Genomic DNA, 16,449 nt, shown 5'->3' with positions numbered 1-16,449 from the left:
CATATTTTAAACATTATTTTGTTATTGTTTTATTGCGTTATTTTGCATTATGTTAATATTTCATATTTTAAACATTATTTTGTTATTATTTTATTATGTTATTTTGTTGCTTTGTTTTTAAGTGGGAGCATTTCTTTGGAAATCCACAATATATTTTGCAAGCCCAGTAACATCACAAAGTTGCTATATCAAATATCTAGATGTTATTCTAAGAGAAGCTACCTCTAAGCAACTAACCTGTCATACAGTGCCAGAAATGGAAGGGGTGGGAGACAATTTTGAAACCTAAGTGTGTAGAAGTGTATGTCTGAAATGGAATTGTGGTGGTTATTGGAATGGAAAAAATATGAAGATAAAATTTTTCAGTGCAAAGAAATGGTGAGATTTGCAAGTATGAAAAAATGATGCAAAGTTTTAAATTTTTTATATTTTCAAATATTATGAAGAGTATGTAAAGTCAACATAATGTCAAAATACATGGGTAGTCTTCTATATGATAATGTATCAACTATTTTTCTCTGGAAGGGAGAAAGAGAGTTCAACTGTGAGAAGCATTGCCACATTCTTAACTGGTTACTCTGGTGATAATGACTCAGAAGAGTAAAGATTCCAGTTTCAGAGCCTGGCAAATAGTAGGTGTTCAATGAAGTTGGATTAAACTGATTGTAACATTATATAAACATGTTGCCAATACCACCCAGCTTCATTGAACACTGAACATGTATACAACCAAAAGTTAATTAAAAGTCTATCCATAAATAGACAAAAACAAGCTGTGGGATTCTCAAGTTCATAAATATCAACCATCCTTGCTCTCACACATACAGGCATCTTGTATTTCTCAACCAATAGACTGTGAAACATAAACAATATCTATAGTTTATATCTACCAGTATTGAGCAAACCTTTTTCTCAGAAGTCATTTGGTTCACCTATCTGATAAGGGAGATATCTTCTCTTTTTCTTGAACGCGCTCATAGCCCAAGATCTTTTAATGGTTAATACTGAAATAATTTAAAATAAAACAGCACCTTCCTTAGGAAACTATGACAGATAAGCCAACATACTTCTATTTAATTTTGAACTAACAATTTCTACTATAATTAGATGCCCTGTGTTGGAGGTTTGCCCTTATCCCCTATTAGGAGGCAAAGAGCAGTACTTTTCATAGCTAGACACCTACCAGGGAACAGTAGAATGTACAAACAATTCCTGTTGCAAACACAGAGCCCCAGAGATGAAACCCAGTCACTATGAAAGGAGAAAAAAAAAAGTTAAAAATTATTTTTCCAAGGAAGTAAAAGGGTGAGATTTATGGGAAAGAAGTCACAATATTTCCTTCAGTTTTCTTTGGTGGTAAAGGGAAATCAAATTAGAACTACCTCATTAGATTTTCTTACCTCTGATAAAGACTATTTCATGACATTATTATGCCCCAAACCAGTCCATTAATTTCAGGCAATGTTGAAAGCCAATTTTTTTCTCCTAAGACTGTAGCTTCAGGTGCTTGGTTTAATTGTTTTTGTCTTAGTAAAATTAGTTCCAGTACTTTGAAACTACCTAAAGATCAACCACGAATTAATGTTTCTCAAAATAATGCATAGCCCACTTAAATCGAATATCGGGAACTTTCAATATTTTGGATATCATTGGGAAATTTATTTTCACTTTTGTTTTTTCCTTTTTTGTTTCTAGGATTCTATTCTCTTTAAAGTTTAAACTATCAATCTTAAAAATAATTACTATAATCACATTTCAATCTCAAACTCAGATCTTCTGCTTTGTGTAATTACTGAGGAAGGCCCACGTATTCTGGATAAACTTACTTAGTGATTGTGTATGCGCAATACCAACGCTGTGATCATTTCAGTGATTAGTAACAAAAATCAACAAAAAACAACCAACCAATAAACAAAACCCATGTTGGGGGAAAAAAAAATAAACTAATTGTTTGCATTATTGTCAATAACTGTTCAAGTTTTACAGCTTTATGTAGTGACTACTAGAGTAAACTGGAGCAAATTAATTTACTGAGGAACGTCTTCGCAAAAATGCATTTTATGTATATTTCTCCAAGCTGAGAATTCAGGAATAAAAACGGTAGAATGTGCTCACAGGGTGTGTCTATGTCTCACCTTGATTGAGTGCCAGAGCAGGAGCATACACCACCACTCCTGTGTAGAGAATCTGGTGGAAAAGCAGAAATAAGGTGAAATGCGAGGAGAAAGACCACGGAAAGAAAAACTGCCTAAAAAGTAATTCATTGACCTTAGTGACGCATTTCCTTCAACCCCTTTATTAACCATTTCATTCTCATCCACTCCAATTTTGAAGTCCTTGACCATCATTAATTAGTTTGTGGAGGGGAGGGATTTAAGCATTAGATGGGGGAAGAGGATTAGGTATCTCAGATTGCTGCCAATGTTGAAGTTTTATTGCTAGGTTCAGTTTATTTCTAAAGGATACAAAAATGGCTGCAAGTTAAATTTTTGATTCAGTCTCCATCTACCCACTCCCCCAATACACACATTACAATAGATCCTCTGTTAACTTCATGAGAAGCTTCACTGAGGAAGACAGACACATTTTAATTCTTTCCCAAAATACGGATTTTAGAGTAGAGATAGAAAGAATCTGTGCGAGAAGAATATTGTGCTTCCGATCCCAGGCCGACTAACAACATGGCAGATCTACATAATGAGCGTACCCCCTAACTCTTATAATTACGACTTCTACATGGATGAAAATGGGTTCAGTTCCCCTTTTAATTTAAATGGATTCCAACAATGAAAGACTCATGTGAGGATTTTAAGAGGTAAATTATCTATCTGCAGGTCAAGGAACATTGTCTTCCTCCTACTCTCTCATCTAAATCCTTCAAGCGTGAGTGGGAGTTTTGACCGAAAAGAAGAGAAGGTTCTCTTCTAGAAGAAAGCACTTGGTGTTTAAGCAGGAAACGCACCAACAGAATGCCGCAGTCAAGCTTGGGGCACCAAGAGGGCACCTGGGTGTTGGGAGGTGGGAGAGGAACTCACAAAAGATGAGAGTATTGGTTTGAGAATATTGTCTTAAAAGTATTTTCAGCAAAAGGGGTGTTTCTCATTCATTTCAGTTAACCTAGGAAAAACAATTTTAAAGCATCAGTTGCCAGTCCATTCCATATACAAAGCAACCTGTATAGGTCAAATAAGTAAGTTTGAAATAAAGTTTAAGAAAATGTGCTTTTTTTCCTTTGTGACATATTATTATTTGTTTGTACAGATCTAAAACTATGGGATCTGTGCAATGTAGACACCTCTCAGTGTAATCTTGAAATTGAATCTCTTGCAAGTGCTACCCTTGGAAGAAAGTAGTTTCTTTAATTGAGTTAGTGGGATATTGCCCCCCAAAATGAACAAATCTGTATCCTATAAATAAACCAGCCCTTTCCACAACTGCAGCCACCCTCACCCCTTACCGTCTGCACAATGTAGATGACTGTCGCTGCGTAGCGAACTGGTTTATTGAATCGTAGTTGTAAGTACTAGAAACAACAAAAAGACGTGCAAAGGGTCAGAGTGCTTTAGACAAGAGCAGCCAAGATCTTTTTCGCAGTATTCTTCTGCGCTTAGTGCTTTGGCTTATAAAGTGATTTCAAGATATTTAACCTAGGAAACAGCAGAGTTACAAACAATTATGAATTGTTAAATGTCAAAGGTATATTAAAGCTTAATTTTTATTCAAGATTTTCATGGTGATCCAAGAAGGTAAATTCATACTTGCACGAAAATCCAGGTCTTCAGATTTGCTGCCCATGCGTCTTCTGACTGAACACGCTTAAGCCATTTTATACTTCATATCCCCACTGCCAAGATTGTATATCAGGCCTTCACTTTCTCTTTTGTGGATTACTTCCTGGGTTCCTGTTTTTCCTGATTCCAACCCTTGCTCATCCCATTCCCTTAGCCACATCTCTGCCACACTGATTTTCCTAAAGCAGAGCTCCGATCATATCATTCTTTTGCTGAAACTCTTCAATGATTCCCTATTGCCTATAAACTAAGGGGTAAATTCACTTGCTTGTTTTTCCTAAATCTCTATTATCCACACCTTTCCTACCTCAAGTCACACCAATACCCCTCACATAATTTATTTTCCACACAAAAGCTAGTATTCATTGTTCACCCAATATACTTCATATTTTTCAAACCTTTCGCTATTTAGGCAAAAGTTTCAACTTGAGAGAGCCTCTCCTGTCAAATTTCACCAATTATCAGTCATCTTCATGAATGATTGCCTAATTGTCATTGAAATTTCCAATGAAAATTCTTTGGTCATACTTTCCCTTCTGTGCTCCTGTGGCACTTATATTAAATCTGCAGTCTTGTATTTTGATGTTAGATTTACATCTGACACTATTAGTTTCCACTGGCTGTTATAATAAATCATCAAAAACTTAGTGACTTAAAACAGTAAAAATTTATTCTCTCACAGTTCTGGACACCAGAAATCTGAAGTAAGTTTCACTGGGATAAAAGATTGGTGTCAACAGGGCCATGCTCCCTCTGGAAGCTCTAGAGGAGAATCCATTTCTCATCTTTTCCAGCTTCTTGTGGCTGCTGGCATTCTTTGGCTTCTGGTTGCATCGTTCCTATCTCTGCCTCCTCGGTAGCTTTATCCTTTCCTCTTCTAAGTTCCCTCTGCTTCACTCTTCTTAGTGTACATGTAATTACATTTAGGGCCTACCTGAATAATCAAGGGAAATCTCCCCATACCATAACACATCTGCAGAGATCCTTTTCTTTTGCCATATAGAGTATCATTCATAGGCTCCAGGGATGAGAGCATGGCTATCCTTTTTGGAGGGGTGGTGGAGGAAAAGAAGTGGGAAGGGACTCTTCAGCCTTCTATAATTATCTTTCCTGAAACATGTCAACACTGTTCTATTTTATTCATTTTTATCTTCCTTATTCATGAATTCACTCATTCGACAAATATTTATTACTTGCCTTCCATACTGCATTCAACATTAAATGATGAACAAATATAGAGCATGCTCTAGAAGAACTTACAGATTTGAGAAGGTGATATTAATAATGTTCATACTAATAAAAATAAGTTATAATTATGATATGTTCTAGGAAGAAGAGATACAGGGAGCTGTAAGCATACTAAATAACAGAATTTGATTTACTGTCTGAGATCAGGAAAGTTTTTCCTGAGTAAATATTCTAGAAGACACTAGAATGCATTTTCCAATTCATAATAAATAGTCTTCAAATTAACAAAATGAATTTACCCTTTACAAAAGTAACAAAATGATGTAAAGCTTCAACTTCTAAGAACATTTTAGTTAGTGGTAGACATTTCTTCTCTGAATTTAATAAAAACTAAATATTTTGAATGAACCAGCAATTGAGTTCTGATGTGCCTTTTGCTAGAAACTGTATGAGTGTGTTAAACTTCCTTAAGATTGGTCTCTTTGAAACCCGACAAAGAAATTGTTTTGGAAGAATTGTGACTCAATTTCATACTAACCCACATTTACCATCTCACCCTCCCCAACTCTTCTTCCAGTTTCCCAGGTAAAGGACCACTTTACTTTCAGACCCTCTTTCCCCTATGATACATTCAATAGACTATGAGCCAGAATATAATCCAGTGAGTATATGAGTTGGGGCAGCAGATATAAGAAAGATATTCTTACAGAAATAGGAAAGTCAGTGAGTTGCCAAAAGTCTCAAATATCATAGGATAGAAAACAGTACAAAACTTTAATGGTGAGGACAACTTAGGTTCAGATCCCATGGACTTGAGAATACTAGTTGTCTACTGTTTCTTTCTAAAACAGGCTCTTAAAATGATCAAATGGCTTAGTGAAGAATAACACCAAGCACATAATCTGAACTGCAGTGAGATCTTAGTGATTATAGTACTCACTATTGGTGTCATGCCAATAGATTATTAGTACTCACTGTTCTAGTACATGTGGCTGGTACTGTTCTAGTACATTTCTGCTTGAGGGCTCCATGGGTTGTCATCACTGGCCTTCAGCCAGTGACTAGAGGGAGTTGAACAAAAATAGCCTCAGCTTCTTTTCCCTCAGGGAGGAAAACTCTGAGACATGTCCCATATTGTCTCCCAGAGTTCCCCAGTGAGATTGAACTGAGTTGCTTATAGTAGTAACCTGCTCAAAAATGAAACTTTTGTTGGCTTCCTTTCCTTCCATGTCTTACTTTTCTATTCACCTGTCAGTATTTACTGGGATCACCTCCCCCCAAAAATGATGTGCATTCAAATCCTTTTATTAGGATCTGTTTCTCGAGCATCCCAAATAGACACAGCAGTATTGCTAGAAAACATGTTGCAACTAGAGGAGTGAAAAATGCTTGTGTAATGGAGTATGTTTTCTTGCTGTTCAGAGCTCTTTTGCCATCATTTAAAGAGCCCAAGATAGCCTACAAGAAGATGAGACCACATGGAACATAGACAAATTTCCTCAGATGAGACCATCTTGACTAATGAGCCACTAGCCAACCCACCAGCTGATGGTAGTCATGTGATGATCTTAAGATCAGCAGAAGAACCACCCAGATAAGCCTATACCAAATTGCTGATCCACAGAATTGTGAGCAAGTAAAATGTTGTTTCAAGAAATTTATTGTGGGGTAGTATGTTACATAGCAATAGATAACTGATAAAACTAATTGGTACCAAAAATGGGAAATGGTCTAACAAAAAACAAAAAAAATGTGGCATTGGCTTTGGGACTGGGTGGCACACGAAGTCAAGGAAAACAACAGGAACACAGTTACTGAAAAATGGAAAAGAAGTGATGAGACTGGAAAAAGTCAATGATTTTTACTTCTCAGTTTAGTTGTAAATTCAGTCAATTTAGTGAAACTAAAGAGATATATGGATAAAAAACAAGGCTGTGAAAAAAAGAACTTGACCAGAAATCAAACTCCCTGAATTCTGGTTTGAGTCTTGCCACTATCTTACCCTGTGATCTTAGCCTCTGGTTTCTCACATGTGAAACAAGAGACTGTTTCAACTGTATAGTTCTAGATCTGAAAGAATGTATGCAAATGGTGATGTGTGATGCAGATATAAAAATAGAAGTTCAACGGAGAAGCTGCATGCTTCATGCCTATTTTTTTTAATACCAGAGAAAACATTTACCATCATTATGTTGGCTTATTTTCAAAATCCCAAACCTGCACCAGCCACCTAAAAACTCCACTCTTCAATTTAATTTAAGCCCAGATAACATGGGGCCATCCTTTATTTCTTTCTCTCAGATCCCACATCTAATTCCTTAAAGAATCCTGGCGCTTACCCACAACTGTCGAAATATGTCCAGAATCTGACTACTTTGCACCATCTATTCTGGAGCCATCCTAATACCATTATCTGTTGCCCAGATTACTGCAATAACCTCCTAACCAGCCACTTTGCTTCAGCAGTCAATTCCTTACCATCATTCTCAACACACAGCTAGAGCGGTATTCTTACATCATGTCAGTTCTCTATCCATACTCTGGAATGACCCATTCCTGCCCATTTCTTGGATTGACCCATCTCACCCAAAATAAATGCCAGTCTCCACAATGAACTGAAACACTGATCCCCAGCCTATAAGACCCTACATCTCCAGTTTACAACAAATATTTTGTAATACCCTTTATTATGCTGAAATAATAGTGAAAGGCAATATTTTAGACCTATATTCTAATTTCAAAATATAAATATAATTACTATACCATATCTATAATTTAAAGAACTAAAAGGAAAGCAGTCTACCAAAAAATAGCTATAATCTATAGATGATCAGGAACCACTATACATCGTGAAACAGTAACTCGTGCATTATTATATTAAAAATGTTTGGAGTAAAAGTTCAGAAGCCATTTAGTCCAAGAATTCCAAGAAATTGAGAGAGCTAAAGTGCAGGAAGACATCAGAATATAAACTAGTGTTAAGATTTTATGAGTATATGATTTGAAAAAGAAGGAAATAACTGAAATAGAGATAACATGATGAATCTGACTGATTATTAACTGTCCAAGTAGAGAGCATGAGAAGCTATGATACTGCAAATAAGCTAAGCCTAATTTATAACTTGAGTGTGAGAACAGTTTCCTATGATTTGATGTGAGACAGAGTAGTAAGAAGGCAGCAATCTTGAATTTCCACTGTATATCAAGTCATCTAAATCATTGGGTATTGCTTGTGTAACATCCACCCAAAACCTCATTAGCGTAAAGAACAGTGTTTCTTTTTCCACTCAGGATCCTGAAGATGAGTGGATTTTCCTCTACTGGTTTCACCTGGACTCTCATGTGCCTGCAGTCAACTAGAAGATCAGCTCATGGAAAGGTCCAAGATGACCTTACATATATGGCTGACAATTGTTGGCTCAAGTGACTCAGTTCTCCTCTATGTGTCTCATGATCCAGTAAACTAGACCAGCTTCCTTACATAGCAGTATCAGGGCAGCATTGCAAGAGGGCAAAGGCAGAAGCTATAAGGCATCCTGAGGCCTAGGCTCCAAAACTCACAATATCACTTCTGCCACATTCTATTGGGCAAAGCAAGATTTGTGGAACAGGAAGAACACTCCGCCTCTTCACAGGAATTCTGAAAAGAATTTGTGGCCAGCCATATTTAAACTATTAGCATCCATTCGGTTCATAGTAAATAAAAAGGAGGAGGACATATCTTTGGATAGAAAAGAGGGAACAGAGAAGAAACCAAGAAACAGAAATTCAATATGCTATAGAGACATGTAATGGAATAAATTTGGAAATAGTAACAACAATCAATACAAAACTCTTGCACAGCATCTACCATTTAACAGGCTCTTTTCAAAAGTCTTTGCATATAATACCTCATTTAGTCCTGACAGATGGCCTTTGAAATAGATGTTTTTATTACCTCCATTTTACACATGTCAACCTCTCTTACAGAGAAGGTAAGCAATTTTTCCCAAAGTCATGAAGCTAGCAGTTCTCAGAGCTGGCATTCAAAGATAGGTAGACTGGGTCCAGAGACCATGTTTTTAACCTCTACGCCATACTGCCAATTTTTATAAATAAAACAAAAGTCAAACCCAAGATAATCTCAAGAAGTACTTTTTACTGTCTAAATTCTTATTATTGTGGTCCTAAAATTTTAAAACCATATGGAGGGAAAAAATAGTAAATATTTAAAAAATAACCCTTTGTAAATTAAATTCAATGACCTCTTTGCTTTTCCTATGCCTATACTAATTTAACTAAAAAGGAGTTCTCAAATTTTCTCAGGTACATACTTGCGGTTGATTTCATTTCTTTCGTAGTAACTGAGACACCTTACTAGAACTGGTTATAGCTAAGCATGTATTGAGTAGCATATATGGTTTAGGCAGATTTTTCAGAATAAGTAAATTGTTTAGTAAAAAGGCAATAATTTTATTTTATTTTACTTTTTGGAAAAGTGTACTGCATTATTCTGTGTGTATGTACCTTCTTATTTTAAAACATTAATATTACTACATACTAAAATATGACTAATATATATGAGCAGTAATTTTGAGAATGAAGACATTAGAAAATCATGCAATATCAGGTACAATTATTAACTGTTCATATGTGTATTGTGCATTGCAAGACAACTTGTATCCTGGACCCTGAACTCTAAACTCTACTAATGCAATCCCAGTCATCTTAACAATCAAAATGCCCCACAAATATCCAAAGAGCTTCTTCTGTGTGGTATCACACTCAATGGAACAACTACTCTATGTAACTGGACACTCCCACCTCTTTAATGTTATCTTTTACCATTAAACACTTGGCTTGCTCTACTCCAAGCACATTAGTTTCCCTCAGTTTTCTAACATGCCAATCATATTCCAATTCTGTAGCTCCCTCAACATGGAATGTCCTTCCCTTGTATGGTTCAATCCTTTGATTTTTCCAGGTCTCCACTAAAATGTCCTATTATCATTGAGATTTCAGTTGACCATTCTGTGTGAATTATCAATATTCTCCACTCAAACCAGTACTCCTTCTCTTTATCCTATTACTTTTTCTATGTTTTTTTTTTTTTTAGGGCAGAATAAAATAGTAATTAAGTACAATGTTCTCTTAAGTTAGACTTAATGTGTTTGAAGATCTATCCCTGCTACTTCCTAACTGTTTGAAATTTAGCAAGTTACTTAAACATATATGTCTCAGTTTTCTAGTCTGATAATAGTACCCATCTAGAAAGGTTGCTTTCAGAACCAAATCAGGTAATACAAGTAATGTACTTAGAGCAGTGCTTAACACAAATTTATACAATAAATTGTCTTAAATAACATATATAAAAGTTTCTCTTTCCAGCAGTTACTTAGGTAATTATTTTTTTAAAGTACTGTTTTTATTAAATAAATAATATTCAAAATGTCACAATGCTATTGGGAGGCAAACCTTTATAGCTGAATGGAAAAATCTACAACATATTTTCAAAAGCACACTAATGAGCAATGGGGATATGTATATATATATTAGGGCTAAGCCTAAATTCAGTCACTTGATCATGAAACTAAAAGCAGGGGTTTTCATTAGTAGCTGTTGCATTAGTAGACCTTGATTGCTTTCTTTTTTGGGGGGAAAGGAGTTTAAGGTGGATATTTGAGATCCGATATTCTATGGGATCATAAGTTTAAAGACATTCTATAAGTGTCCATTTGCCCAAAAGGTTTTTGAGCAATACTTTATACTTGTTTAGTTTATAGAAATTTTTAAAAGTCTTTTAGTCTTGTTAGTTTTCTTCTGGTACTTAGAAGAGGTGTCGTTTCATGAGGAAAATTAACACCATTTTTCTAGAAAATGATTTATGATCACACTTAAATATTGGACCTGCAAATTTAATTTTGAAGATAACATTTTTATTGAGAATTATTTCAAGGTCAAAAACAATTTTCCACTTATGAAAATAATTTCCATATTTGTATTATTTAACTGTTCCTTCCCATTAAAAAATTCATAAGTTTTCAAAAATGTTCCTATGAAAATTGGAGCTTAAGTAGTAATTGCTATCAAAGTGATTAGCTCTACTGTCTGACAGAAATGCCACTAAATATTGACACAGGCAAAGTAGGTTCTCAATATCTTTTGCCCACTATATAACCTTAATTCACTTATCTGTATTTCTGTTTTCTTAACTGGAAAATGATCATGCTTAGGGTATATATTCTGCTTGCTTTTCAGAAAATTGATATTAATAATAATAATAAAATTACAACAGTTCCCTTTTCTTGAGGATGTCCTACAAGCTAAGCAATGCATTAGGCATTTATATACGGTTCTCTTTTAGCCTCTGAAGTAGCCCTGTGGGACAAATATGATTATTTCCACTCTAAGGATAAGAAAACAGGTCTTTCTGTATCCAATGCTTGTGCTTTTTCCAGTAACATTTTAATGTCTTTTCCATGAAAATTAGTGCACGTTCTTCAACCACAAGGTATTATCATGAAGATGATGTTTACTATTAACTTAAAAAAAGAATTTAAAAAAAATGTTCAAGTAGAGAGAAAATAACTCCTTCATATATAAAGAAGGGAGCAGTTCTCTTACCTCATAAGTACTGGTGATGCCAGATCTGTAGAATATAGGCAGAAAGAGCTCTGATGTAAAGATAACGACAAATGCATAGGCAATGAGGAAAATCAGATAGGATGCTCCAAAACGGTAGACGTCAGAAGGGGCTCCCAATACAGTGACAGCTGACAGGAAGCTGGCTGTCAGAGACAAAGCCACAGGGCCAAAGCTCATTTGCCTTCCCCCAACCAGGAACTCCCTGGAAGTTGCTTTTTTCCGCTCCTTGATGGCAAAAAATATCCCAATTCCAGAGGAGATGATAAAGAGGGCTGCAAATACAACATAATCCCAAACTGCAAAGCTCTTCACCGGTGGATGATCCATCCTGGGAAATATGGCACCAGTTTGTCTCAACCAGGTCTCAGGCAGAAGATGCTTCCAAAAGCAAAGCTTTGTACAGCAGATGTTTTGCCAAGAGAAGAGACTGAATCCCTGAAGATAGAGATGACCAGAGGCACTTATAATGATCCTTAGATACTAAATTGTTGTCCAGGGAAGATTTCTGAGTTGACTGCAAAAGATAATCTGGTACCAACAGATTAGAACTTGAAATTTGACACTGACCAAGAGCTGTCTGTTCCTCTACTGAAGCACATGCCACAGGGAAGGAATTGAGACGTATTCTGAAATTAATAGCTGGAGGTGGAATAGACTTGTCAGATAACATGCAATTTTATCTCCTGGATATTTTTTAACTTTAAGGTTAAACATTACTGGGAAATATGGAAGCGATACAAATGGACCAGCACAGCATTTTTAATTAGCAGAACAGAATCTATAAAGAGCAAACAACTTTCAGTGGTGTCATCTTCTAAGTAAGGGAAATGATTCCCGAAAGCACCTGGGGCCCTGGGTGTGGAGGGTAAGGAGCAATGAACTAGGAACCAGGTGACCTTTGCACCTGTCCTGGCTCAGCCCTGAGTGAACTGTGCTATCTTTGGCAATCATGTATTTATTTTGAGCGTCTTCTGGAACACTGGGATAAGAACTTACAGGAATACTATGCATCTTAAAGTGTCTCAACCTCCCTGCCCCTCTTCTTCCTGATCTATAAAGTGAAAGACAGTGATACCTACTTCACTGGCTATTATTTGTGCTTACAGTGGAGGACTCTTGATTTTTCTCTTGACTCTCAGCCTCAGAAAAGTGAGTTACCAAAACTTAATAAACTATTTTTCAGCCCTCAGCTTTATCTTATCTTTCACTCCTTCATTTTGACTTGTTTACTATACTTGCACTCAAAAGTTAAGTTAGATTTAGGATTAAATGAGACCCTTGCTAGGAGGAAGGTGCCCTCCTAGCAAGCTTTGGGGGATAATCTCTCAATTTTGTTCATACTTCTACCCCTCTCCAATTATCTTCCCCATTTCACCTCTGTACCCCCTGCCTACCCTACAAGATCTAGTACAAGTCTTCTCTGCCCTCTGGAGCCTTTCCTGGCACACCTTTCCCCCTATACTCCTGTAGGAAACAGCCTAACTTAGAAACCCCTTTGTAATTTACAAAAAAATTACCCATAAAGCCTATAGCCAGAAACATTTCCTGTCAGAGGAATCTTTGTTTCAACATCTGGATAACTGAATAAATCTTTGTTTATTTGTCTAATCAGGGTATTGTTTTGCTCCCTACTTTGTTTCATGCATTGGAATTGTCAGAGGAATCTGATGGCAGAAATGTTTTCCGTCATATATAAATATGCAAAGACTCTTTCAGGAGCTGTCTATGTCCTGCTGTTTAAATTCTTCTGCTAAATTTGCTGAGTTGATATGATCAATATTAATGGAACACTAGGTTTTAATATTTTCACCTTAACATAGATGTTTAATTATTTTTACCATGAGGTATTCAGATTTAATAACAGGGTTTTTTTTTTAAATGGGCTCAGCAGAAAATCAGAACTTCTTGGCTTTCAGAGCCTTGACAACATTGTATTTTAATATTAACACCAACTAAGTGTTAATAATCAATCCAAAAGTCACATAAACAACTTGTAGAAGTTAGGTGAATACTGGCACAAAACACTGTCACTAGATCAAAGAGATCCCAAGGTTAAATACCAGAAGCATGTAGCTGAAGAGTCAATGGATACTGCTGGTTTAAACGTCATCTAGAAAGAATATTATCTATTAATACATGACTTCCATTAGTCTAGGATTTCAAGGTAGTGGGGAAGCAGAATGGTTAGTGTCTGGGATGTGAAGGAAGCTTCATGCTTGTCATAGTGACTAGTGACGTATTTCTTGGTTTGAACATTTTGCTCATCATAAGGCACAGCTTTACTTGTAACCGACGATTAAGAGTTAACAAAATGATTATGATTTCTGAATTGTTACATGAATGTTTTTTCTTAATTTTTCCAGTATATTTTAGAATAGCCAAAACCAATACCTGCTATTGTAATTACTATTCAAAACTGGTGTCACACCTGGATATGTTTACTGTAGAGTCGCCTCACCCTTGAATATACTTCCATATTGTGATGAATTTTCTTAAGTGCTCTCACCCGTTTGTGGTTTCTAAACTAGACTCATCCTCCTGTATACTTACTATTGTGATGATAACCACTGCACCCTCCCTTGTTTGAATTTACAAAAATTCTAAAATCTCAAAAACCAAGGGGGCAGTTTTTGGGCCCTTAGGTCACTGTTTCTCCTTTGCCTGTACAAACAAATAAACTCTTTCTCTCTCTGAAACCCCTGTGTCTCAGAAATTTGTCCTTAAAGAGCATCAAGAGGAAAGAACCTACATTTGTGCAATATCAAGTGTGTAAATAATTATAAGAGGGAAAAAGAAACAATGTATTCAATGAGTACATCAATTAGAAGGTCTGTTCCTACTTCAGAAATGTTAACATAGAAATGGAAAATGTGCCTACTAAACCTGAAGAAACCTAGTATCTCCTCCACCCTGTGCACATTGCCCCAGTGTTACTGTTAATACTTTATTCCCTTCTTTTAAGGCTATGGCCCCTTTCAGAATGTAAGCACCATCATCCACCACACACACACACACACACACACACACATGCACACACACACGCACACCTCAAACAAGGACCCATTCCCTCCCACCAGCTATTCGATTAGACCCCCTGAGAGCCTCAACTTAATAGTTTAGATTTATAATTATCATTAAAAGACTCTGTAGTATAACAAATTCTTAACCTTGATGGAGCAAGTCTAAATAGGAAAAAGGAAGAGGGTTTGAGGACACTAACTGCTAGAAAGATGGGTTGTCTAAAGAAAAGACACCATTGCTGCATTGTTGCTCAACACACCATATTTATTTTTTCCTTGGACAGAAAAGAGGAAAATACTTATGCACAAGCCTCTGTTGTTGTGAGAGTGCAGTTTCATTAGATCATGCTCTTTCTTAACCAATGGAAATAGTAGGGTAGAATGATAACATGACTGTTATTTTGGTTTGTTTTGATTTTAAACAGAACTAGCAAGATCAAAACTGTGCCTCAGAAACATTAATCTACTCTAATATTGATCACGTGATGTCTTTTTAAAATCCAATGTATATCATCAAGGTTGGCTTAAACAACCTCTACATTATAAGTAAGCTGCTTAAAGGGTCATTGCAAGCAATCCTGGCCTTGGAGTTTTATCCCAATTAACATATCTGTCAAACAAATCCTTAGGAGGCAAATTGATCATCCCAAGCTGTAGGTGAACAGAAATTATTGTTTTTATAATTTCCAAACTGCCACAAGACCATAGCCATTTCTGCCTTCCAAGGGGAATTAAAGAAGATAATTCTATATAATGCTTCCTTCTGCTTGCAAAGACTGATAGGGAAGATACCACGGCCAAGAATTTTATCATGAAAAGTAAAAGATTGCTATTTCAGAACTTTTGTTTCTGCTGTGAGCTGCAAAAGAGACAACTCACAAGACAGAGCCTCTTGATTGGCTCGTATTTCCCAGGGAATCTGGCTGGTGACAGCTGGGGCATTTCTCAAAGCCAGTGAGAACTTCCCTGTGTAAAGGACTGTATTAGTCAGGGTTCTCTAGGGAAACAGAATCAACAGGGGAGATCTCTAAACAGTATGAGATTTTATAAAATTCTCTCACGTGACCATGGGGATGCACAAGTCCAAATTCTGCAGGCTGGCTGCAGACCAGGGTCTCCAATTTGAAGGTCCTTGATGAGTTTCCAGGAGACACTGGCTGTCCAAAGTAGAGCTGGAAATTCTTTCTGAATGCTGAAATCACTTACACTTTGAAGGCATTCAACTGATTGATAAAATATTCACTGCTGATGTCAGTCTCCTTGGTTAATTATAGTTGTAATCAACCATCTATGCAATGAACTCGCCGATGACTAAAGTGCATAAATGTCCTTGTATTACAATTAGCCCACTACTTGCTGGTCACAAGTACCTAGTGAAGTTGACACATTAACCTTACTATCACAGTCCACCCCTTGTCAACTTGGCAGTCATACACATCAACTGAAACCATACTTAAGCTCTAAATGAAAACAATAACAGAAAAACATATATATATATATATTTCTACCTACCAATATTCAACTGTCCTGAGTACAACCAGAAATGCATTAATTCCTTACAGAAAGATTGCAAGTCCTTGGGTACTTTCATTCCTGAAGATTCTGGGTAATTATTAGTACTGCTTGGATTGGGTTGTTGCAATTTTTCATTGATTTTAATCACAGGGCATGGCAGTACTAATTGATGCCCAAAAGCAGGGGTTCTTAGCCAGGGGTCCACAAGCTTGACTTGAAATACAAAAAAAAATTTTTTTTTTTGAGGACATATTGGTGCAGGTGTGATATACTAACTAAATAATACACAGTACAGTGTGAACTTTGTAAGG

General features: G+C 36.3%; 1 protein-coding gene across 1 annotated transcript in view; it reads right to left on the bottom strand.

Moving 5' to 3' along the window:
• SLC5A12 (solute carrier family 5 member 12) overlaps positions 1–12,256 on the bottom strand; it is a 47,171-nt gene extending 34,915 nt beyond the window's left edge. The window contains exons 1-4 of the mRNA XM_004454274.3: positions 11,583–12,256; positions 3,458–3,523; positions 2,136–2,187; positions 1,184–1,251 (exon numbers count right to left, since the gene is read on the bottom strand). Coding sequence (XP_004454331.2) covers positions 1,184–1,251; positions 2,136–2,187; positions 3,458–3,523; positions 11,583–11,930 — 534 coding nt within the window. The 5' untranslated portion in view covers positions 11,931–12,256. The remainder of the gene's footprint in view (positions 1–1,183; positions 1,252–2,135; positions 2,188–3,457; positions 3,524–11,582) is intronic.
• Positions 12,257–16,449: the final 4,193 nt, after the last annotated feature.

This window comes from Dasypus novemcinctus, chromosome 10 (genome assembly GCF_030445035.2).
Source record: "Dasypus novemcinctus isolate mDasNov1 chromosome 10, mDasNov1.1.hap2, whole genome shotgun sequence".
NCBI lineage: Eukaryota > Metazoa > Chordata > Mammalia > Cingulata > Dasypodidae > Dasypus > Dasypus novemcinctus.
The sequence above is the reverse complement of the archived record's forward strand: the minus strand, read 5'-3'. Positions and strand labels throughout refer to the sequence as shown.